Genomic DNA, 23,228 nt, shown 5'->3' on the forward strand with positions numbered 1-23,228 from the left:
CAGCATTTCTATTTTTAGGCATCTCATTTAGAAATATTCATGTCACTGTGCAAGCTCTACGTTCAAGGATACTTAGTGCAGAATTTTTTGCAATGGCCAAAAAAAAAAAAAAATTGGAAGCAACCTAAATGTCAGTGAATCAGGGATTTTTAAAAAGACCTTATGGTATATCCATGTCCTTGGCTGTTCTGCACTTATGAAAAGAACAAAGCAGATCTATCTGTACAGATTTAGGACTTATTACTAAGCGAAAACTTAAGTTGCAGACTGCTAGTGTAACCTTCCTATAAAACAATAACAACTCTACAACGATGTTTTTGCTGGTACATACACCAAAAATGACTTGAAAGGATAAAGACTAAGGGCTCACATCTGGGGGATGGGGTGAGGGTGGGAGCATGGCTGGACTCTAGACACTTTTGTAGTTTTCAACTTACATGTGAACATGTTTGGTTTTTGTCATGAAAAAAATAAAGACTTTAAAAGTGGAAGGGTTGATTGGTGAGGTAGTGAGCTCTCTGTCACTGGAGTGTTTAAGCACAGGTCCAAGGAAGGTGGTGGGGGTGGGAGTGCCGGTAGGGAGGGAAGAAAGTTGGATGAGATGACCTCTGAGTACCCGTAATATCCTGAGAGTCCTTGAGCTCCTCTATGCCTTTCTCCGCTAATTCACCCAGGAAAAGCTCCAACAAGATGAAAGAAAATAGAGCCTTCTAAAAATGAGGTAAGTCAAAGTATTCACTGCTGAGACCTCGTGAGTCCATTACCAGAGAGAAGCAGCCGGTCCTGCCTCACACACCATGAACCACCCCTGCAGTACTTTCCCCCTGCAGTACAGATCGATTTCCCAGTACTAAATTTGGGGATGTGTGGCTAGACAGATGGAAGTAAGGCCAGGAAGCTGACGTGGGTTTTAGAGCGCTTGATAATTCAAGTCTTTGGCAAGTGCTCCCAGAAGCTGATGGATTTCTTTCCTTCCTTCCTTCCTTCCTTCCTTCCTTCATCCCTCCCTCCCTCCCTCCCTCTCCCTCTGCAGTCAGGTGGGGAACACTGCCCTTGACTTATCTTAAGTTTTTCTTCCTGGCCGTGCTCAGTGCAAGGTGACGTGTGCCCTGCAGGCTTTGAGGCTGAGGGCATCTCAGCAAACTCAGCCAGGCCTCTGTAAAGGCTGCTGTCCATTTCTGGTGCTGGAGTCTCAGGGCCCTGCCAGCTTCCTCTCGCTCCCACCTGTCAGCGCCCAGGAAACAGGCGGGATCCGTCGGTACTCTCCTGCTTACCGTTTATTGGCCACAAACAGCACTTTCCCTGAGAGGGTCTCTCCTTCCTTGGCAAAGAGAGGAGTCTGAAGAAGGCACCGCACCTGATACCAGTGAGTCAGAGGCTCAGTGGGCGCTGTTGACAGCCAAACTGTTACCCTGTGGGGCAAGGCAAGAGTTAAAAGCCAGTTAGGCTCCAGGCCCACATTAATGGATTGAACTGGGGACAAGTGGTTTTCATTGTGTATTAACTCATGGAACACTTTTAAGATGTGAATAGCTCAATTTATTGAGCAGTTACTATGTGCTGGGTACAGTGCCAAGAGCATTATGTAATTAGCCCATTAAATCCTACAACAACCCTACGGAGTCAGGCCAGGCTTCAAACCCAGGCACTTGGTCACTCTATCAATCTGTATGGCTATGTCAAAGTTCATTAGAAGCCTGATAACAGCAGAGTTAAATTGGGAATTGATTTGTTGGAAAAGTCTGGCAGGGTGAGAAGTCTGGAGTGTAGCCTCTTACTGTCTCATGCCCACCTGTTCAGGGGTCCTGATGGGGTTTCTGGAAGCAAGAAAAACTACGGGGGCAGATGGCCTCTACTGCCCTTCAAGCCCGGACATTGTGTGTGTGTCTGTGTGTGTGTGCGTGTGCGTGTGTGTGTGTGTGGACATTGTGTGTGTGTGTCTGTGTGTGTGTGCGTGTGTGTGTTCAAGTTGATGTCTTTCATTTCATATGAAGAAGTGGGGACACCCTGCTGGTGCTTTGAATGCTAGGGTCACCTGTCCTGCGATTAGGCAGTGGTCATGGGCTTGCAGGTAGTAAGGTGCACACTGAACACGGGGAAAATTGCTAGAGAGGACATTTTGCCTTGAAGATTTTCGGGGGTAATTTTATATAATTTAACTGCTAAGTAATATAAACCACCTTTATATCAAAATATATATTCAGCTGTACCACGGAGCAGAATGCAAGTGTTCTACAGCTTTTTAAGACAAAGCATTTAACTTCAAAGAGATTTCCCCCTTGAAGCAGGCGGCTTCACGCTTACCTCCCTTACGCTTGCAGAACAAATTCGTTTACTTGGGATGTTAGTGGGGGAGAGTCTGAGAAATAGATGCACAGATTCCTTGAACACACATGCTGTGTGGAATAGGAATGACTCGTACATTGTTTCCTTTCTCTCTGATTGTCAGCCCACACAAGGCTTCCAGGGGTCCCGGCCTCCCCTGAGTCCCCCAAGCCCCCTGAGCTGCATCACAGACCCAAAGACACGTCTTTCTCAGTAGATGCTACGGAGAGCCTGGATGTTTTTATAAGAAGTGGAGGAGAGTGTACTGTCAGTTCTCCTTCTGCCTGGTCGCTGGCCCAGATCAACCCTCACTGCTAGCTGGGACACATGGAGAAGCCTGGGAAGAGAGCAGGGTGTCAGGAGGAGAGCAGAGACTTGGGGTTCATAGGAGCAGCGCAGCCCTTAAAAGCACACCCAACACTGACAGTCAACTAGTAGGTGGTCTCTCCCCTACAACTTGCAAACCTTTCCAGCAGGGGAGAGAGGAGTGCACAGAGGGGGAAGTTACCTAATGCCGCCTGCCTGATCATTGAAAAAGGATTCTAGACCGTGAAATGGAAACCTGTGAACCAACATGGGGGAAAGTATGATTTGAGATATGACTCAGACACAAGAGGTTCTATAACTAGGTGTGATGGAAACAATGCCAGGGGCTGGCCTCCCCCATGCCCCCATCTATTGTGGAAAAGAACAGGCTGGTTGATAAAGCACAGGCCCTCTTCTGACTCCTCCAAAGCCCAACACAACTGGCCTAAGAGTATTTTAGCCAGAATTGATATGGCAACTACGGAAAACTGTCTTATTTTCATTTCACTCTAAAATCTAAAAGTAACATTAACATCAGTGTTTATTTTCTGGAAATGTGGAGAAACAAATATTACGGCTGTTGAGCTTAGTTTTTTAAAACCTTTAAAGTTATGGGGACAAATAGCAGAGGATGGCATGGGAGAGAGCAGGTAAAGAAGGGGTATGATACCTACAGAGAGCCAACAAAGGCCACGTCGAACCAGAATGCCAGGCCGTGGATGAGTCCAGACTGCACAATCTGAAACACAAACGGAATTTCTACTCTGCAAGGAAATAAAAAAAAAGAAAGAAAGAAAAAAAGAAACACTTGGAATTATTGTTGTTGTTGTTGACAGACATACTGGATACACTTGTGAGATCAGTGGGAACATTCACAGAACATTTTCTTTTTCTCTTAAGCGCTCTTGCTTTGGCAGCAAGATTCCCTTAGTGGGTGATTAATGCTTGGGTGATGCTGCACATTTGAGAATGCTGCTTCTTGATGAAACTCTGCAAGGACCAGCCCACTGTGCTGCAGTGACCCAGAACTCCACAGGGCGAGTGCAGCATCCGGAGCTGGGTTGGACCACTGAACAGGAGGATGACTCAGGACATAGCTGACAACCGTCCTTCCAGAAGCCAAAACATGGGCTGTGGCAGCTCCCCTATGCAGCTGTTCAGAAGGGAAAGGCTACTCAGGCCCCTAAAAGAGGAAATGGACCACAAGGGGGGAACATCAATCTCAGAAGGTCACTGTCATAGTTCATTTATTTTTCAGGGAGGCAATTTAACTTCCCACCAGGCTACAGCAAGAGTCATGCAGAAGTGGCCATCGCTGATGCCAAATGCAGAGTAAGTTGGAAGAGAAAGAATGTTGGAAAAGATACAACAAAATCTACAAGCTGGACCTGTTTTAGCTGTGGAACTTTGGTAAGTCACTTAATTCTCTGAGCCTCAGTTTCCTCTTTCGTTGAAGAGGGGCAAAATCTCTCTTCTACTTCCCTTTCACGGTTCTTGTGTGTGTCAAGTGGGAAAAAATGTATATGAGAGTGCTTTGTAAATTTCGAAGTATTCCACAATTAAAAGATGATATTATTGGTCCACTGCTGGGGCTGTACTGCTCCAGGGAGACACATTTTAGTGAATGTGCTAGAGATTTTCAAAGGAAAATGTTATGTTTAAGATTATTTGCATTTATGGTGCCTCCAAAGGCCTAACTTCTTCTACCCTGCAGTAGTCAACAGCATTTCTGGAGTTTTCCATCATACTTGTCACATTGAATTTGTTTGTTAATGCACTGTAATTATTTCCTCCCACTTTTGGAATTCCCCTAAACAGACCACGAGCTCCTCAACGAGAGACTTAAGAAATTACTTAATGTATCCGTGCAAGCACCAGTACAGCACCCAGCACAAAGTAGAATCTTAACAAACATTTGCTGAATCAATGCAACAAATGAATGAATGACATCTCTGAAACGCCAACAAAGACATAATTTTCAAAAAATTCCCTGACTCAGGAGGCAGCTCAGAGCAGCAAATAAAGCCAATGGAAGTCAATTTTGTCTTGACCTGTGGCAGTAATTAGACTTGTTCCCAAATGCCACTTCTCTTGCTCTGAGCACAGTAGTATTGCATTCATCCACCCTCCTGTGCTTAGGTACTGCCACGTCATTTGCTTTGACCAATTAAATGTGAACAGAAGTGAGCTGTGTCATTTCTGGGCAGAAGCTTTTATTGTCAGTACATGCTTTGCCATGCTCTTTCTTCCTCCTCAGTAATCAGCCTTGTTACAGACAGAGGCTGCTGCACCAGCCTGATTGCTGGGGTTGGCGATGCTGCATGGAGCTAAAGCTGGTGCACATGAATAAAACAGTGTAGGGGCGAAAGGCCCCTGTGTTATCATAAGTCACCGAAGTTTGGTTTTGTTACTGCAGCACGCTCTAGCCAATCCTGACTGACAGAGCATCCTTTGTCCATCATGATCTCAAGATAGGTGATGGTTTGAGTTAGCCAGCTGTACCTTCTGAAGTCTGACTCTTGCTTCCTCGGTAGTCCAGGCAAATTATAACCTAGCTGGGTCTTACATTTCTTACCCAGAAAAAAATACAAATATCAATCTTCTCAGGCAGAAAAGGGTAAAATACTAATGAAAGGTCATCCGAAGGGGATTCATATCACCACCTGAGAAATGAGTCTTCATTTCAGAGTCTCTTCAAGTGGAAAAAAGAGGGCAAAAACTAACACTTACTGAGGGCCCTCTTTGAAAATGAGCCAGTGCGTGTAAAATTCTTAGCATGTTACCTACTATGTAGTAAGCACTCAACAAGGTGCAGCTCCTCTTCTGGTCATTACTGTGGTACTGGCCTGGGTAAGTGGTTAAAAAGCCCAGACGCTGGCCTTCTGAAAGGTTCAGTACTCCCTCTAACACACATACTAATTCTGTGCATTTTACATAATTCTGTGTATGCAACTGGCTGTTCCACTCTGCTTCATTGCTGTCATCGGTGAAGTGGGGACAAAAACAGTACCATCTGCATAGGGTTGCTGGGAGGATCAAATGAGTCATTATGTGTAAAGGGCTCAGAACAGTGTCTCGCTATGTTAGCATTAGCTACTACTATTTAATTTTTCTCATTCAATTCCTAAAGCAATCCTATGAAGGAGGCATCCTTTCCCTCATTTTGCAATAAATGAAACTAGTAATTGATGGACCATGCCTGTGTGTGACTCACACCTGAAACCTCTTCCCTGTGTGAGCTGTGGAACTCTGCCCTGAAGTTTGGGGGATGGGGGAGGGTAGAGGAGATTTTAAAAATCAAGAGCAACATTGGTTGGTACCAACCTGTGGAGATCTGCCTCTTCTGCATCCATAAAGTTTACTGTGTACTTGACTGTCCGAGCCATCAAAATCCTAATGTCGAATGTGTCCTTGGGGAAAAAAACCAAAGATACCTTTCTATCAGAATAAACTGAACTCAAACAAGATTGCAGTCTAGCTTTCCTCCTGAAATTTTAAGTCAACAAGAGTTAGAATTTAGAGGGCATGAGCTTAATGAGTATGATATTAATAATAAAAGCTCACAATTATTTCGTAAGCACTTTATTTAGTAAGTGCTTTACTAGGTTATATCATTTAAACCTCACCAACGACTCTGGAGCAGGCATTTGGTGGTTTTTGGACCATCCAGAATTTACCTCCTCTAGACACTACGAGAAGTTCCATAGGAATTCAGTCGACCATCAGCTCCAGGTGTGGCCTATGACCTCAGATTGGCCAACGAAGAGCATTACTTTTCCCCTGAAGACAGGAATTGGCTCACAGGTGGACGCAGGACCCAAGGTAGGACAAGCAGGCTCTATCTAAACTAATTCTGGGGGTTTTGCCAAAGTTATTAGGAAAAGGCAGGCTCTCCTGTGGGACTCAGAGTTGTAAGAATCTGAAGCTGTAGCTTCTGCTGCCATCTTGCTACCATGAGGAGAGATCCTGTCTAGGAACAGAGTAAAACCAGAGGAAATGGAGATAAGTGATGAGAATAGAAAAACCAGACCATTGTGACATTGTCTGAACTCCTGCAACAGGTCCCTGAAGCAAGCTCTGTCTCCAGGCTTTGCAATATTTGAGGACCAATAATTTCATTTTAGTTTAAGCCAGTTTGAGTTGGGTTTCCTTCCACTTAAAACTGAAAGAGTTTCAGATAATGCAAACTTAAGTTGCCTAAGGTTACACAGCTAGATGGGACCACAACTGAAACCCAAATCTGTCTGACAACAAAACTCCTGTTCCAAGCTATTTATTATCCAAAGCTTCCCCTTTCATTATGCCTTGGGCCACTGGAATCAATGGGAGGATGTGAATTATTGAACAAGTATGAGGGCTGAGTATGTGCATGGGGTGAGTCAGGACAGGTGTAGAAGCAGAAGTTACTTACTGAAGGGCACACGGAAAATCTCCTTGCTTTCAACAGTATCATTCTCTGAGAATTCTCCTAATTGCTCGGGAGATCAGAGCTGGAAAACTTGAAACATAGTGCTCCAAGGAGCTCTTTCTTTGCTTCTGTGATGGCTTAGCACAGAGCCTGAGAGCACAGTGCGTCCCGGGTGCCTGAGTTAGTAAGTGAATGAATCAATAGATAAACACATGGGAAGAAAGAACACACTTACTACTATTGGCTGTCTGAAGTATTCGTCCACCGCAGCACCCTGGAGACTGGACAGGTTAACCCCATAGAAACACTGCTGGTACCTAAAACAGGTAGCACGAAAAATCAGCATGTATCTGTCCTGCGTCCCCAAGACCCACAGAGCTGTGATGCGCTGCGAGGCTGCCTCACTGGTCCTCTAAGTTAGCCCTGGAGCAAGTGTGAGAAAGTGTGAAGGGCAAGGGGTAGATTAGAGGAAGAAACCTCTCTAGAGAATCTGTACTTGAACTGGGGTGGGGAGAGAAGGGAGGAGGTAGCTGACATGGAGGAAATTACTTGTGGGGAGAATACTGACAGGGATATTTGGGGGCAGGAAGGCCTTAGGGTCCCCACCCTTGACCTCACACCACAAGGTGGCTGCCTGCTCCAGGACATGCCTTCCATGTCGCGAAATACAATTCCTTGGCCCTCTCATTATCTCAACCCAGAGCACAACTTGAGATCTCCAAAGCCTCTTGATACTCCCCCAACTGTTTTAGGAAACAGATTTCCCTTTTCTGTTCTTCCATAGCCACTGGCCTGCACCTTGCTGGCATTTGCCATGGTGGCCAACACCACTTAGAGTCACAAGTCAGTGACAGCTGTGTCTGGTGGTGAACTGGAGCTGACTCATCACTGGGCACATTTCCTCCCAATTCTGTGGTCAGGGACATCTGGACCACAGAAATGGACAAATTCTACAAGTGCTTCCTCCCCTCACTTAGCCAGATGTGAAGCGTCTACCGGCACATGACTGGTGCCTGGAGCACAGCAAGAACTCCCTGCCAGCTTGGCTAATGGTCTTGGCTCTTTACAGAGATCTAGGGTGTGCATTAAGAGTGGCTTTGTTCACACTCTGCCACTGACTGACTGTGTGCAGTGGGCAAGTCACCTGAACTCTGTGCTTCCGTTTCCGTATCTCTAAAATGGGAATAATTATAAGCTGACTTTGTAGGGTTTCAGTAAGGGTTAAATGAGTTACTATAAGTAAAGCACTTTAAGCAGTGCTGGGCATTTCGTTACTACTACATAAGTGTTGGCTATTATTCCCTGAACTTCACCTTCTCAGATCAGCACTGTGCACTAGGGCAGTGCTTCCCAGTGTGACTGCGCCATGGGACTACTTGGAGAGCTTGTTAAAAATTCCAATTCCCAGGCCCAACTCCAGAAAGGCTTGGGGCCCTTATCACTAGAGGCTGAAGGCCTTTATCCCTAGGTTGAAAAGAGTTTTCCCTACTAAGGGTGTGTGTGCACATGCTGTATATAGTCTGTGAATCAAATGGAAATTCAATTCATCAGTGTCTATCCTCCCACACCCCTACACCTGCTGACCTGCAGGGAAAAGAGAGAAAAAAGACACAGAATAATCATAAAAACTGGGGGCGTGCAGTTAGATTTTCAGTCAAAGTAAGCCTCTTAATCAGGAGGCGATGCCTCAGAGGCCCTCATGAGAGGCAGGGAGGCCTAATATTGTTAAGTCAACAGCTAGTCGCCAACCTGCAAGCAAAACACCATCCCCCAGAGCCTCTTACAGATCCTGAAGGGCTTATACCATTTCTCACCTCTGAGCCTTTGCCTATTTTCCCTCCTGCCTAGAATGCTCCTTTCCTTCTATTGCCCTATTAATTCCTACTCAATCTTTGTGACTCAGCTCAAATATTTCCATTTGAAAATGTAAAACCTGGTATTACAATTAAATATTCAAGTTTTAGGCACTTAAAAGCAGAAGTTATTCTTTTTCTTTCAGTGTATATTTAGCACTTAGCATGGGGCCTCGAATACTATTAGGGCTAAAGATATCTACGTATCTATCTATGCATTTAATGAATGAACGGAGAACTTGGTGTCCTAAATGGCCCTGTGTGTGGGCACTGGTGCCAATAAGGACAATGGGGAATCAGAAAATCATTCGCCGAAGTTTCTTTGGCTTCGTCTCTTGTTTCCTAATCTCCTTCCATCAAGGGCCAGAGCCAGGCTGTCCACAGGTAAAGCCAAACTGCTGTACATCACTTTGTAAGTACACATTTTGAAAACAAGACTCCTATAATCCTAGAAAATGTTTGGAAACAGAACACTGTAAGTTTAGACGATCTTTTCAGTATTTAGAAAGAGAGTGGAAGTTTTCTTGGGGAAGTAAGTCATTATCACAAAATTTTTTATTGGAGGGAAGGGGGGAGAGAGAGGGAAGGGGAAGAGAGGAGAGGGGTGGGAGGGAAGAAGGGGTGAAGACAGGCAAGGGGAGAGGAGTGGAGGGTCAGACAGAGACAGAGAACTTCCCAGAAAGCCCAGAAGGACTCAACCTTGACTGTCCTTGAGAATCCCCTAGAAAGCTTTTAAAAAGTGTTGATGCCTGGACTGCATCCCCCAAGTTGTGATTTATTTGATCTGGGGGTGCGGCCCTAGCACTTGTTTCCAAAGCTCAACAGGTGATTCTAATGCACGATCAGGGTTGAAGACGACTAAGTGAGCTGTTCTAGAATCCTGGCCAAGTAGGTGAAAGAGAAAATCCCAAAGGCAAAGACAGCCCTCCACCTGGCAGTGGCGGAGGCTGGGAACTGCTCTCTATTCTCTGTGTACTGGAGTCTTTGCATTCAACCTCAGCTCTGAGAGGGGCCCAGGATGTGCCATTCCCTTTGTGTGTTCACTGCCAATTAAAACCCAGCAGCCAAGATCAGTGTGGTGCAAACGGGCACCATTCCTGGGGCAGACGGAGAGCTGTAGGCAAAGAGCCCACTCCCTGGGTTTTAAAAACTTTCTGGCTGGACCATACTTCCATTTCTTAGAAATCTCAAATCTCCTTCTGAAATGCATCATAAAATAATGAAAGCAGATGGGAGGTGGCACCTTTCTGGGTTTCCTAAGATACACTGCTGGGGGATGGATCAGGAAACGAATCTGTTGACTTGGAAGCTGGGGATAAGTTCCATTGTTCTCATCGTATGTGGGTTTTATTTTCCAAGTTAGCTTATGGCCTCTTTATGAGCGCATAAGGAGTCGTCTACATGCATGTTTTTCTCTTGACTTCAAATTTCAAGTGTACCTCCCTCTTCCTCTCCTCCTTCTCCACCGTAAGACATGCAACATCTGAAAAATCCTGCAAATACAGTCCAGAAGGAAAACAATCTTACAATAGCTACACCTGAACACACCCAGAGTACAGCAAAAGAGGCCACCTATTTACCATCCCATCAGCCTCTCCATGGTCTCCATGCACAGCCGAGCTTGGAGAAGCATGCAGGGGAATCCTCCCTCTTGGGTCTCTTTTGTTTTTGTCTCTCCTCTAGCTCACCTTGGTCTTTTGTCCTTCCTCCTCCCACAGTGTCCTGGATCTGTCTTAGAAGGATGGTGGTACTGCCGGAGGTTCTCTTGCAGAAGTTAACAGTGGGGGTTTCTCTAACACACACACTCCTTTGTCTTGCTAATATGAACCCACACTCTCGTAGCATAACTCAGATGTTTGACTGTAATAAAAATCTTTCAGAAACGAACACAACATTGTAAATCAACTAGACTCCAATAAAAAATTTTTTTTTAAATCTTTGCTTCCTCATTCTATCCTAACAAAAAAATTCACTCATCCCCATTAAATACTTCCTTCCTTTAAAAAGGCCAAAAAGAGAGAGAGAGAAGGAAGAAAAGTTAAGGGAGGAAGGAAAATCCTATTCTGCTGTTTGACAATTAAGCAACTTTTGGGTATCTTAATGGAATATGTTCTACCAGAATTAACAACCAGTGATATGCCAACCTGAGGAGAGACATATATAACCCTAAGAACTGGGAAACAAAAACAAGGATCCAAAAACGTCACCTAAGCCGCACACGATGCTGAGGATGCAGCGTAAGAGGGTTGCTGGAATGGCCTGCTGGGAATGCCTGGTAGGAGAAGGATGCATGCCTAGAAACAAACTGCGACTTTGTTTTATTTCTTATACATTCCTTTTATACAGCAGGACTTGAAGCTTGGCTCTTTTTAACAATTTTCTGCATCAACAGCATGCAGACATACCATTCTGTAAAGCAGTATCTATAAAGATGCTCAGCTCATTATGTCTCTGGTTTTGCTGGCTTAAACCCTAGCAAAGTGGCTTATATTTTACATGGGCTATATTTATATGCTTTTTTATTTGTAAAAATAGGGTTTTTTTAGTATAAAGGAGAAAGGGAAATGGGTGCACAGGCCTTAAAGGAAATCAAGCTTCAGACTGCCTCTTTCATTAAGAAAGGGAAAGCCTGGGATTCTGTAAAGGAATCCATGGAGCACCCCTCGGTGTACCAACATAAATCTAGACATTACTGGTTTGTATAAGAATTGGACCTATGGAAATGGATCAGAAGAAAAAGTGGATCAGTCAAGACAACTATGGTGGACATCTTTTGTTCATTCTACCCAGCAAAGAGTTGCTCTTCTTCTGATTACGGCACCAGATTTTCTTCTGAGAGGCACTTCTTCCTCACTCTTAGTTCTTGGGGTTTGGCTGGTTTGACTCTGACTCTGCCCTCAGCAATAAATTCTGGCATGTAGCTGAGTTGTAGCCAATCAGAGTGTCTTATCTCTCTGGCCTTAATGATGGACTCAGGGTTAAGCATGTGACCCAAGGAAAGTCAAGTCTGAGACTTTTGTTCAAACTGTTGCAACAGAGAAGTGGACATGGAGCTATGAGTCTATAAATCTGGATTTGCTGGAAACCACATTGCTGCTATGAGGGAAGAGCCCTATCCAAGAATGGAGCTGAGCTAAGGGATAGAGTGAGACCTGGACCCAATAAGTGTCTGTGCCCTGGAAGCCATTTGTGCCTGAGAAGCTGAATCTACTCAGGCTTTTCAGATACGTTAGTCAAAAATATCCTTTTTTTTAAGCCATTTTAAAATTCTTTCTTTTGTTACTTAAAACCGTAAGTGCCTTAACTAAAAAGAAAACAGTTAATAAGAGTGTGCCATTATGTGTGCTATGAATATAATTCTGATGAATAGTTTTGCCTAATTCAGGGGAGTCCTAATTCTGTGAGTACAGAACTAAAGTGCTTTAGCTTAAGAGTGTATAGAACCAGGCCCAGGGATGATGAAGTGATGTCTGTTGAAGTTGAACTCTGTTTGAAAATGGAGAGCTCTGATGCGAGAGGATCCAGAAACTGAAATAGTGTATCCCTGACTACACAGATCTGGATGTGTATGGGCCCAGTGGCAGAATACTATGAAAGAGCTATGAGTTTGACATAGGTTACAAAAAAGATGAATACAGAAATTGAGGCTTATTTCATGAGCAAAAGCCTGGTGAGTTCAAGAGCTGCAGACATAAAAGAGAACCAGAGGAAATATTAAGAAGAAATACTGGGTAGCTGAACGAAGGTTATAGTCCCAGGAATCACTGAATGTAAATGAAGTAAGGACAGTGGCATATGAAAGTCCAAACACAATTGTGTTGGTAGTATTCCTGCAAAAGTTCTCTGTGATACTTTGTGCATACACTTGACTTCCGACAAAAATTTGGTTGTATCTCACGGTAATTTGAAATGTTCTTATTTGGTCCATATGGTATTCCTAAGAACCAGTGACTATCAGGGCCAAATATATTTTTGGGAAAGACCAGAAGGCCTAAACTTCTAGCTATACCAAAAGAACCTTTAGTAGAAATTTCAGTTTGGGGGCAGAATTAGCCTAAGAACAAACCATCCAGTGCCTTTGCAGTAGAATGTAGCAGCTTGTGCATTCAGCGGAATGGATTCCCTTCAAAATAACGTTTCTCAGCAACACCATGGTCAAGGAGGCATTTAGTAGAGTCAGAGTGGAAAGGTGCAAGAAGGGAGCTCTCACTGCCCGTGGCAGAATTCTGCTTACGTTCATCTTCCCTTGTCCTTTGTAAGCACAAACTTCTGATTTCTGTAAAGAACAGCTGACTACAGACCATCCACCACTAGCATCCCTGCTATCGCTCAACTCGCTCTGCCGTTGTCAAGCATGATGGGTGCGTACAGCCCACTCACAATACTCTGAAAAGGAAACTGGGAAATGTCTTTTGGTTCCTTAAGTGGTATATCACCTTTTAAGGGTCACCTCAGATCCTCTGTCTTATCTGCCTCTGGAGTCCTCAGCCAGGTATTCTGCCCCCGCTGTGTCAAGGTATGGACTCATCTGACTCCACGTGAGCACAACCCAGCAGCGCCTCACCTCAGACCTGCACCGTGTGCTCTCCCCTCCTGCCCTGAGCATCCCTGCAGACTGTGGGGCATGAGGTGCCCTGACCCCCATTTGGTGTCCATGCATGTACAACCCCGAAGTGCAGACTACTTAATGTTAGCGGTAAACAGTTGCCCAATGAGGAGTTAAGAGCCAATGGATAAATACACTTCTCTCCCATCATCTGTGTAAACTGTCCTGAGATACAGTTCATTTGACCTCTAAAGATGGTCCTGAGGGATCAAGCAATCTCTTGGTATTTGCTACCATGTGGTGGTCAGCTCAGTTATGCACTTTTGCATCATCTCTCCCTCCTTTCCTGCCTCCCTCTGTTTTCTCCTCATTCTTGTTTTACTGGGATGGCATTCGTTCATAAAGTAGCTCATGAGCTTTGCCTAAGACCCTGATTCCTGGGGAACACAAGCTAAGACAATCAATATGGGTGTGGCCCTCGAATGCAGAATTACTGGTAAGTGCGGAGGGAAAACTCTTAGCATGTAGTTTCATCACAATTACTAACAGTCTCACTAGTGGCTAATTAGGATGCAGTAAAGGTGGAAGGTGAGGCACTGGGCTATATGGTAACTGCGTGCTTGAAGTTTTGGGGTGATGATAATTATATGGATTGAGGCTCTGAGCCTTTGGACCCCTATTAACAGAGACAAGGCTCTGTTAATAGCATTGGAAGCTTTGCAAAAAGAAGACTATTATCTCAGAGCAGTCAACTCCCAACTTAAGTCACACTGTGAAATCCAGAGGGCTTCCTTAGCAGAATTTCAGGGAATTCATATCTCCTTGGTGCTCCAAGGCCTTCTGTGCAGAAAATCAGGTATAGAATTTGAGAGTTAAAAGCCATATTCTTGAAACTGGAACTGCCCCGTCTCCCCACCCCAAACAAGATAGTAAAGCAGCAACAGTGGAAGAGTTGCAAAGGATGTTGGGTGTGCAACCTTGACAGATCTTACATATCACAGCTGGGGTCCTGACAGGAAGAGACTAGGGCCCTGAGACCTGGAATTAAGATAGTAGAGTGGACAAGGCAGAGAATCCTGAAAAGACCTTCCCAACTCCTCTGAATCCTTCAAACCAGCAGAAGCCTAATTCTCATCTGTCCTGTCAGAGAAGAACAGCTTCCCTTTGCCTGAAGGCTGCACAACAACTCCTCTTGAAGCCTGGGCCTTGCAAGATAATCTTATTCCCCTCAAGATCTGCCTCACTGTTGCGCACTGCCTCCAGGCTAATGGTCCCTCATTGCTGTCAGGATGGTAACTCCAGCACAGCCCAAGCAGTAAGTACAATTCCTACTCCAGGAGGAGATAACTTACGTGACTAAAACATTAGAGAAGCCGGTTAATACTTTCTGCTAAGAACCAGGGAAATGGGTATTGGAGTGGACTTTAAGGGTGTTGGACTAGTGGGGGTAGAATATGTCAGCATAGGGTGCAATTCATCAACAACGGCACTCCCAGGATTCAATGTTCTAGCAGATACCACTCCTAGTAGTCTGCTGGGATGTATGTCACTTTGAAGCTCGGTCATCATGATGGCCTGCAGTTAATGAGATGGAGATTCCAGAATTTCTGCAGTATAGTATTGAGGAAGGGGTCCAAGGCTCAGAGAGGTGGAAATGCTAGACGGATTTACTGTGTAAGATGTAAGATTGTTCCACCTGACTATTCTCAGGCAAAGTCCAGGAAACTCTCCATTCATATAGGTAATGGGGAACAAACTAGTGAAAGATTTGAGGCATGCTGTCCTCAGTACATCAAAGACAGTGACGGGTGATGCTGCCACTAAATTCTGCTCCGAAGGAGCATAATCTGGATGGAATTTCAGAATGTCAGAAGCAAGAAAGCAGTAATTAACCATCATAGGCTAGAATGACATAATTCCTGTGCTGGACGGCAAGACTAGAGTGGCAGTCAGGGTACCTTGATCCAGAGGGACCTGTAAGTGGTTGCTAAAAGGTCCTAGTGTTACCAGAGAGGTGAAATACATGCACAGTGACTAGACAGTACTCAATTTCTATAACAACAACAAAAATCTTGGTAGCTTACGAGCAGGGTATCAGCTGTCACAATGGGAAGATTAGGTCCCTCATCCAATTTCCAGATCTAACTTAGACATCTGGTTTATGGATCCAGTGACCACTGGCCCATGACTGAAGTGGAAACCCAGTCCCTTGAGGGAGGACTCTGCAATGCCACTGCAGGAACATATGGTAAACATTCCCCAATTCTTCTCTGTGGCAAAGCAACTATGTAGGAGAAAGGAGAATATCTAGATTTTTTTGAGGAATGTGAGATAAGAAGTGATATTGATATGAGAAATCTTAGGATATCTCTGGTTAGTAAGGGTTTATGGAGGTAGCAAAGGAAGGTCTGACCAAGTCTATTGCACAGGGTGTCCAATGAGTTCATACCCACCATGTAGTTATTTTCCCAGTCCCTGAATGTGCAACTGGGATAGACATATTCAGCAACTGTTAGAACCCTCACACTGGCCTCTGAAGAAAGGGCTATGACAGTTGTACAAGGAAAGGTCCCATCCCTTAAATTCCCCACCCCCAGGTAGGTAACACTGTTATCTTTAGTTTATAAATAAGAAACTTGGGTCTAAAAGAAATTAGATTAACTTGGCTAAGGTTTTACAGTTAGTAATTGACAGAACCAAGAATTAAACACAGTTGAATCTGGTTCTAGAGTCTGATTTATCTAGTTTTTAACTACTGCCTACTTGCCTACGCTTGTATGTTCTATAATAACTGTAATAACTGTAATGAGGTAAACTAGTATCATCTCAAACTTCTTGAGAATATTTGGTTACTCCTCTTAATTGATCCTATGTATATATTTTTCTTGATATGAGAATCCATTAAAAATTGTATTTAAAAGCCTTGGGTTTAACCCCCTGAACCAATTATATATTTTCAGTACTGTCAGTAGTACCCACCACCTAAAGAAGTTTTACAGCTGAGAATGATGATTCTTCATGACTGAGCCTTACTCGCAGGAGATACTTTTCAGAATCTTAACTAATAAGGGCCGAGGAATCTTAATCAAGTAAGAAAAGGAAATGATTCATTCTGTAGGTGACTGCTACTAACATCAGAATGTAGTAAGCTTGTCTACCAAGAGTGAACCCCATGACTGGTTATTTAAAAAGGCTAAAGTTATATGCTTACTGCACACTTAAATGAATTTTAGAGTTAAATGTATATTTGAAAGACTGTTAAGTGTAAAAAAAGTAAAATATGAAAGAAGTAGAAGGAAGCTAATACCAGACTCAGGGTGGGGAAGCTTTTTCTCAAATAAAGGAAAAGAAAGAAACTGTAAAATAAAATATTGGTAGATTTACACACATAAAAGTTTTTAACTCCTTTTGTGGTAAAAACCACCACAAAGAATATTACAAGGCGAAGAGAAAATTCTTAAGAAACTACAACAAAGTCTTAATACCCTTAATATATAAAGAAATCTTATAAATAATGCATCTGTCTTCTAGTTAACAAAAATGTATTGAGCAATTATGATCATCTAGGTCAGACGATGGGGACACAGCAGTAAATCGAACAGCCACTCTTACAGAACTTGTAGTCTCATGGGGGGAAATGGCCAAGAAATAAAACAGATAAGTAAAAGCATATATATGGCAGAAGATAATAAGTGCTATAGAGAAAAAGGCAGTGAGAAGTGGGATAAGGGCTTCCAGGAGGGAAGAGATGACAAGTTTTAACTGACAGATGGTCTCCCTGAGATGATGACAGGTGAGCTAAGACCTGAAGGAGGTGAGCGCGAGCCCCAGTGACACCTGCGTTTCAGGCAGAGGGAAGGGCAGTGAGGTGCCAGCAGGCCTAGTATGTTCGAGGGGAAGCAGGGAGCCCAACCAATGAGGCCAGAGTGGAGAGGACAAGAGAGCAAGTAGCAGGAGATGATGTCCGAGGGACAGCAGGGTGGAACTTGATCAGGCGGAGTCTTACCATCTATCGGGAGAACTCTAGACGTTCTTATGGAGATGATCGGAAGCCAGTGGAGGGTTCTGGGTGGAAGAATAACATGACCTAATCATGTGTTACCAAGATCATGTTGGTTGTTGTTGAAAAAGAGGAAATGAGTTAGGAGGCTATTTCAAGACTGTAGTAGAAGCAGGGTTTTTTGTTTTGCTTGTTTTATGTTTGTTTTGCAGGGGTGGGCAGGGGGTGGTGGTGAAAATCAGCAGCTTGCCTTTGGATGTATTAAATTTACGATGCCCAACAGACATCCAAGGTGAGCTGTCACCAGCCACTTGGACATCCGAAGTCTATGGTTCTGGGGAGAAGTCTGGCCTGGAGTTCTAACTATGGGAGTTGTCAACATAAAGACGGTATTTAAATGAGATCAGTAAGAAAGTTATCACAGACAGAAATAGGAAGACATCTAAGAACTAACCAGGAGTCAATCCAACATCAAAGATTTGAGTCATGAGGAAGAATCAGCAAAGGAGAATTAGGGCCAATAAGGAAGGAAGAAAATCAGGCTTAGGCTCAGAAGTGAAGAGTCAAAGGCATCAAGCGGCGGTGTTGATAGTTAAGTCAGGTGAGGACTGAGGATGGGTTGTACCTGGGGATCTCATTTATTTAGCCTGTTGGTTATTCCTCAGTCTCTCAGCCCACTCCCTCAGAATACACCCAGACTCACTTTTTGCATCCCCCTGCCTCCTTTCAGCCAGCATCCACTCTTTGCCTCTTCTAACAGAAATCAGAAATCGTGCAAGCTTTCACCACCTGTTCCTTGCATCAATACAACAGAAGGCCTTCATGCTAGTAGTCTAATGCAGAAACCCCCTTATAAAGGGACAGAAAGTAGAAACAGAGTGAAGGCTATGAATTTTGATAACTATATATTAAAAAATTTTGTGTATCTGTTGACTAAAAATAAAACCATTCAAATGCACCAGCTATCAAAGAAATACAGATTAAAAATAAATCGGCCACCATTTTTTTTTGCAAATCAAACTGGCATTTAACAGAACATATCCTGTATGGGCAAGACTCAGCAGACATTCTCATATACCACTGGTGGAAGTGTTAATTGGTAAAGCTTTTCTACAGGGCAATTTGGCAACATATAAGAATAATTTTTTTTTTTTTTTTTTTTTTGCAGTACGCGGGCCTCTCACTGTTGTGGCCTCTCCCGTTGCGGAGCACAGGCTCTGGATGCGCAGGCTCAGCGGCCATGGCTCACGGGCCCAGCCGCTCCGCGGCATGTGGGATCTTCCCAGACCGGGGCACGAACCCGTGTCCCCTGAATCGGCAGGCGGACTCTCAACCACTGCGCCACCAGGGAAGCCCCAGAATAATTTTTGTAAAGTTCCTTCTTCACACCTTTTGGTCCAGTGATTCTGCTTCTAGCAATTTATTGTAAGGTAATAATCAGAATGTACAAGATTTCTATAACAGGATGTTCACTTTAGCATTGTTTCCTATAGAATTTATAGAAGTCTATAAAATTCTACATTCTTGTGGAATATAGGAACAATACCTTAGTACTGTTTCTTAACAGAATGTATAGGGTTAAATTATAATTAATAATTTAATACCCAACATTGGATCTTGAGTCGATAAATTACAAGAGAGCCACAAAAGAAATACTCTGCAGCAAAATAATATCTAAAAGACCTGAGAACATGTCCACAAGGTATTAATAACGTTTTTAAAAAGTGCTATAAAATGGTATTTATGGTATGAGTCTAATTTTATAAAGAAAAAGAAAAATGAGAAAGGTATCAACTAAAATCTTGATAGTAATTATTTCCATACATGTTTGACATCACAGGAGTTTTCATCAGAAATATTTATTGAGGGCCTACCATGTGGCAGGATAGGTAGTGAACAGTGACAATATTCCAGCTCTTGCAGTGCTTACATTCTATGAGGAGGGATACGGACAATAAACAATAATAAGTAAGTCTTTTAGGAGGTGATAAGTGTTGGAGGAAAAATACAGAGCAGAAAAAGTGGGATTAGGAGTGGTATGGCTGCCACTTTAAATATGGTGGTCAGGGTAGGTCCTATTGAGAAGCCATTTAACAAAGACTTTATGGAGTTGAAGGAATTAGCCATGTGAATCTGGAGGGAAAGGTATTCCAGAGAAGGATGAGCAAATGCAAGGCCCTAAGGTGGGAGTGTGTCAGGTACGCCTGAGGATGGGCAAGGAAGTCTGGGAGGCTGGAGTGGAGTGAACACAGCAGTAGAAAATGAGGAGCCAGACTGGGGAGAACCTACTGGAGGGCTTTGGGGATGTTGGAATAGACAGGTTAAGCTACCATAATAACTGAGATGAGAGATGACAGTGTTGCGATCAAGTGGAAACAGTAAATACAGGGAGAACTGGTCAGATTCTGGATATACAGTTGATCCTTGAACAAAAGGGGGGGTTTGTTCGTGCACCCACCCTCCACGCAGTCAAAAATGCTCATTAGGGCTTCCCTGGTGGCGCAGTGGTTGAGAGTCCGCCTGCCGATGCAGGGGACAGGGGTTCGTGCCCAGGTCCGGGAAGATCCCACATGCCATGGAGTGGCTGGGCCTGTGAGCCATGGCTGCTGAGCCTGCGCGTCCAGAGCCTGTGCTCTGAAACAGGAGAGGCCACAACAGTGAGAGGCCTGCATACCCCCCCGACCAAAAAAAAAAAAAAAAAAAAAATGCTCATTAACTTTACAGTCAGCCCTCTGTATCCACGGTTCCACATGCACAGATTCACATGTAGGGCTTTAGTATATATTTATTGAAAAAAGTCCGCACAGTTCAAATCTGTGTTGTTCGGGGTCAAATGTACTTTGGAAGTAAAACCAACATAATTTCTTAATGGTTTAGGTATGGGGAACAAAGAAAGAAGGCCTTCAAGATACGGAGCCTGAATGATTAGGAGGATAAAGTTGTCAGCAATTGAGGTGGAAAGACGGTGTGTAGAGCAGGTGTGGGGTGGCAGTGGGGGAGATCAGGAGTTGAGCTGTGGACATGCTGCGTCTCTCCAAGGGCAGACGTCCAGGAGGCAGGTGGCTATGGAAAAGTACGGCGTTCACAGGACAAGTCTGGAGAGATACACTCGGAAATCATTAGCATAAAGATGGTATTTGAACTGTGGGAATGGGTGAGCTCATCAAGAGAGTTCTTACTACCTAGAGAGTATTAATAATCACAGTAGACTGGCTGGGCTCCCCGTCAAACATGAAAACATGTTCCATTTATTCCATTAAAAAAACTACCTTTTTTATACCTCACTTCCCTGGTCAGCCACCACCCATCTCTCTAACTCCCTTTGCAGTGAAATTCCTCAAAAGGGGTGTCTATACTCAACAGTCTCCAACTCCGCCCCCACCCCCACCCCTGCCGCCTCCTTGATTTCTCTCAAGGCATTCTGCCAAAACCATCCGTGCAGCAGATGGTACTGCTGGGAGATCACAGAAAAACTGCCTGGACAACCAACCTCCCCTGTGAAGTCTGGCATACTCTGTCACCTGAAATTCCTCTCCCTCCAACCTCTCCATTTAAGATAGAAACATTTAGGGTCAGCATGACCTTACATGACATCATCGCCCCCCTCTGTCACCACACACATACACACTAAGAGGCCATTCACCCCCACTGGAAATTCTGTGGCTTGTAGTTTCAAAATTACAGATTGAATCGAAGCCGTTAAAGGTTATGAAACTGGGGTGGGAAAGCCTATTTTGCCAGAAAAAACTGGGGAGAAAGAAAAATCATAACCCTTCGACCTCACTCATAGCACTTTGTAATGTGGGAAAGCAAAGCACTTCCTATTTCCTGCCCCTTCACCAATGGACGGCATTACAAAGAGAAAGCCCTGGAAATCAACTCTGGATATTGCCGTTGGACGGTTCTGCATCCTCAGCCAGAACTGAGAAGTTTACATTTTCATTCACATCCTCACCCCCCTGCCGCTGCATGCTGTGCTCCCTCCTACGCGCCTCACATCCCCACTTGGATGGTATCTGTTCTGTTTCTCCCTCCCACAGGTCCAATATTGTCATTCTCCTCCCCTCCTTCTCCTTATAAAAACCAGTCTCAGGAAAAGAAGGCAGAAGGAATGGTGGTTGCAAACTGCCAGGAGTTTTGTGTTAGTTCTCATTTTACCAGTGGAAGAAACCAAGTCTCAGACTATGAAGTGAACTGCCCAAAGGTCAACAGCTAATTAGTAGGAAAGCTCCAAAAATTTCGGATCAACTCATATACATGAAGGTATATTGATTGATCTGCTCTCTGACAAAGGCATGTTCTAGCAGAAGCCATAGCCTTGGGCCAAAAGAATGGATGAAGGAAGTGGAAAGGGAGGAACAGCAGGCAGGGGGAGGATGCTATTATTTTAGCCTTAGGGCAGTTTTTTGGATGTTTGATTTTGCCTAACTGGCTCCCTTATTTGTCTATTTCAGCAGTCCTCAACAGGGGGTGATTTTGTCTTCCAAGGGGATGTTTGGTAATCTCTGGAGACATATTTGGTTGCCACAACTAGGGGGAAGGTGCTACTGGCATCCAGGAAGTACATGCCAGGAAAGGTGCTAAACAGCCTACAGTGCACAGGACAGCCCCTGACCCCAGTGTATGACCCACAGTGTCAACAGTTTAAGAACTCTGGTTTACTCTGAAAGGAGGGGAAGAGAGAAGAGAACGTTACCAAAAGTTGGCTCTGGAGTGGTGTTCCAAGTACAGCTGTTCATCAGAAAAGGGGGCCAGGTGGATGTCGCCGAACGTCGGGAACATCATTCCTATTGAGCAGAAGACAATAGACTCAAAGTTGACTCCTACTGCCTTCTTACTTGAAGACCTGCCACTTGACCTGTTCCATTCTTTCATTCCATCTCAGTTATTACACAGCAGGCTAAAACGTAAACTTGCCTCAAAGCAATGATAAGAAAATCAGGCAGAAGATTAGACGGAATATAAAAAAGAATGTCAAAGCAAGACACAAAGCTACATTATAATAAAAGTTTAGAGTCCTAGGTGAGGCATTTAACCTGGCATATTAGCTTTCTCAGCTACTGGTTGTTTTTTTTTTAACATCTTTATTGGAGTATGATATTTTTTTTAAATTTATTTTATTTTTGGCTGCATTGGGTCTTCGTTGCTGTGCGCGGGCTTTCTCTAGTTGCGGCCAGCAGGGGCTACTCTTTGTTGCGGTGCACAGGCTTCTCATTGCGGTGGCTTCTCTTGTTGCAGAGCACGGGCTCTAGGCTCGTGGGCTTCAGTAGTTGTGGCACGTGGGCTGAGTAGTTGTGGCTCATGGACTCTAGAGTGCAAGCTCAGCAGTTAAGGCGCACGGGCCCAGCTGCTCCGCAGCATGTGGAATCTTCCCGGACCAGGGCTTGAACCTGTGTCCCCTGCATTTGGCAGGCAGATTCCCAACCACTGTGCCACAAGGGAAGTCCCTGGAGTATAAATGCTTTACAATGGTGTGTTAGTTTCTGCTGTATAACAAAGTGAATCAGCTGTACATATACATATATCCCCATATCCCCTCCCTCTTGCGTCTCCCTCCCACTCTCCCTAACCCACCCCTCTAGGTGGTCACAAAGCACCGAGCTGATCTCCCTGTGCTATGCAGCTGCTTCCCACCTCAGCTACTAGTTTTTCTTCCTTTCTGTATGTCCGGTGCTTGGAATTCTGGGCACTTCTTTTATTTATTTATTTTTTCTTTTATTTATTGTAAAAACAACTTAGCTTTGAAAACAACATTCCATCATCCTATCACATTATTATTTTCATTCTTAG

General features: G+C 44.2%; 1 protein-coding gene across 1 annotated transcript in view; it reads right to left on the bottom strand.

Annotated features, from left to right (window-relative positions):
* LOC309824145 (histone-arginine methyltransferase CARM1-like) overlaps nucleotides 1-23,228 on the bottom strand; it is a gene marked incomplete at its 3' end in the record, with an annotated part of 142,908 nt that overhangs the window by 58,348 nt on the left and 61,332 nt on the right. The window contains exons 5-9 of the mRNA XM_082656891.1: nucleotides 22,135-22,225; nucleotides 7,275-7,356; nucleotides 5,956-6,041; nucleotides 3,306-3,395; nucleotides 1,275-1,412 (exon numbers count right to left, since the gene is read on the bottom strand). Of these exons, the coding sequence (XP_082513017.1) occupies nucleotides 1,275-1,412; nucleotides 3,306-3,395; nucleotides 5,956-6,041; nucleotides 7,275-7,356; nucleotides 22,135-22,225 (487 nt within the window). The remainder of the gene's footprint in view (nucleotides 1-1,274; nucleotides 1,413-3,305; nucleotides 3,396-5,955; nucleotides 6,042-7,274; nucleotides 7,357-22,134; nucleotides 22,226-23,228) is intronic.

The sequence above is a fragment of the Grampus griseus genome (assembly GCF_964374135.1).
Source record: "Grampus griseus genome assembly, chromosome: 6".
Taxonomy (NCBI): domain Eukaryota; kingdom Metazoa; phylum Chordata; class Mammalia; order Artiodactyla; family Delphinidae; genus Grampus; species Grampus griseus.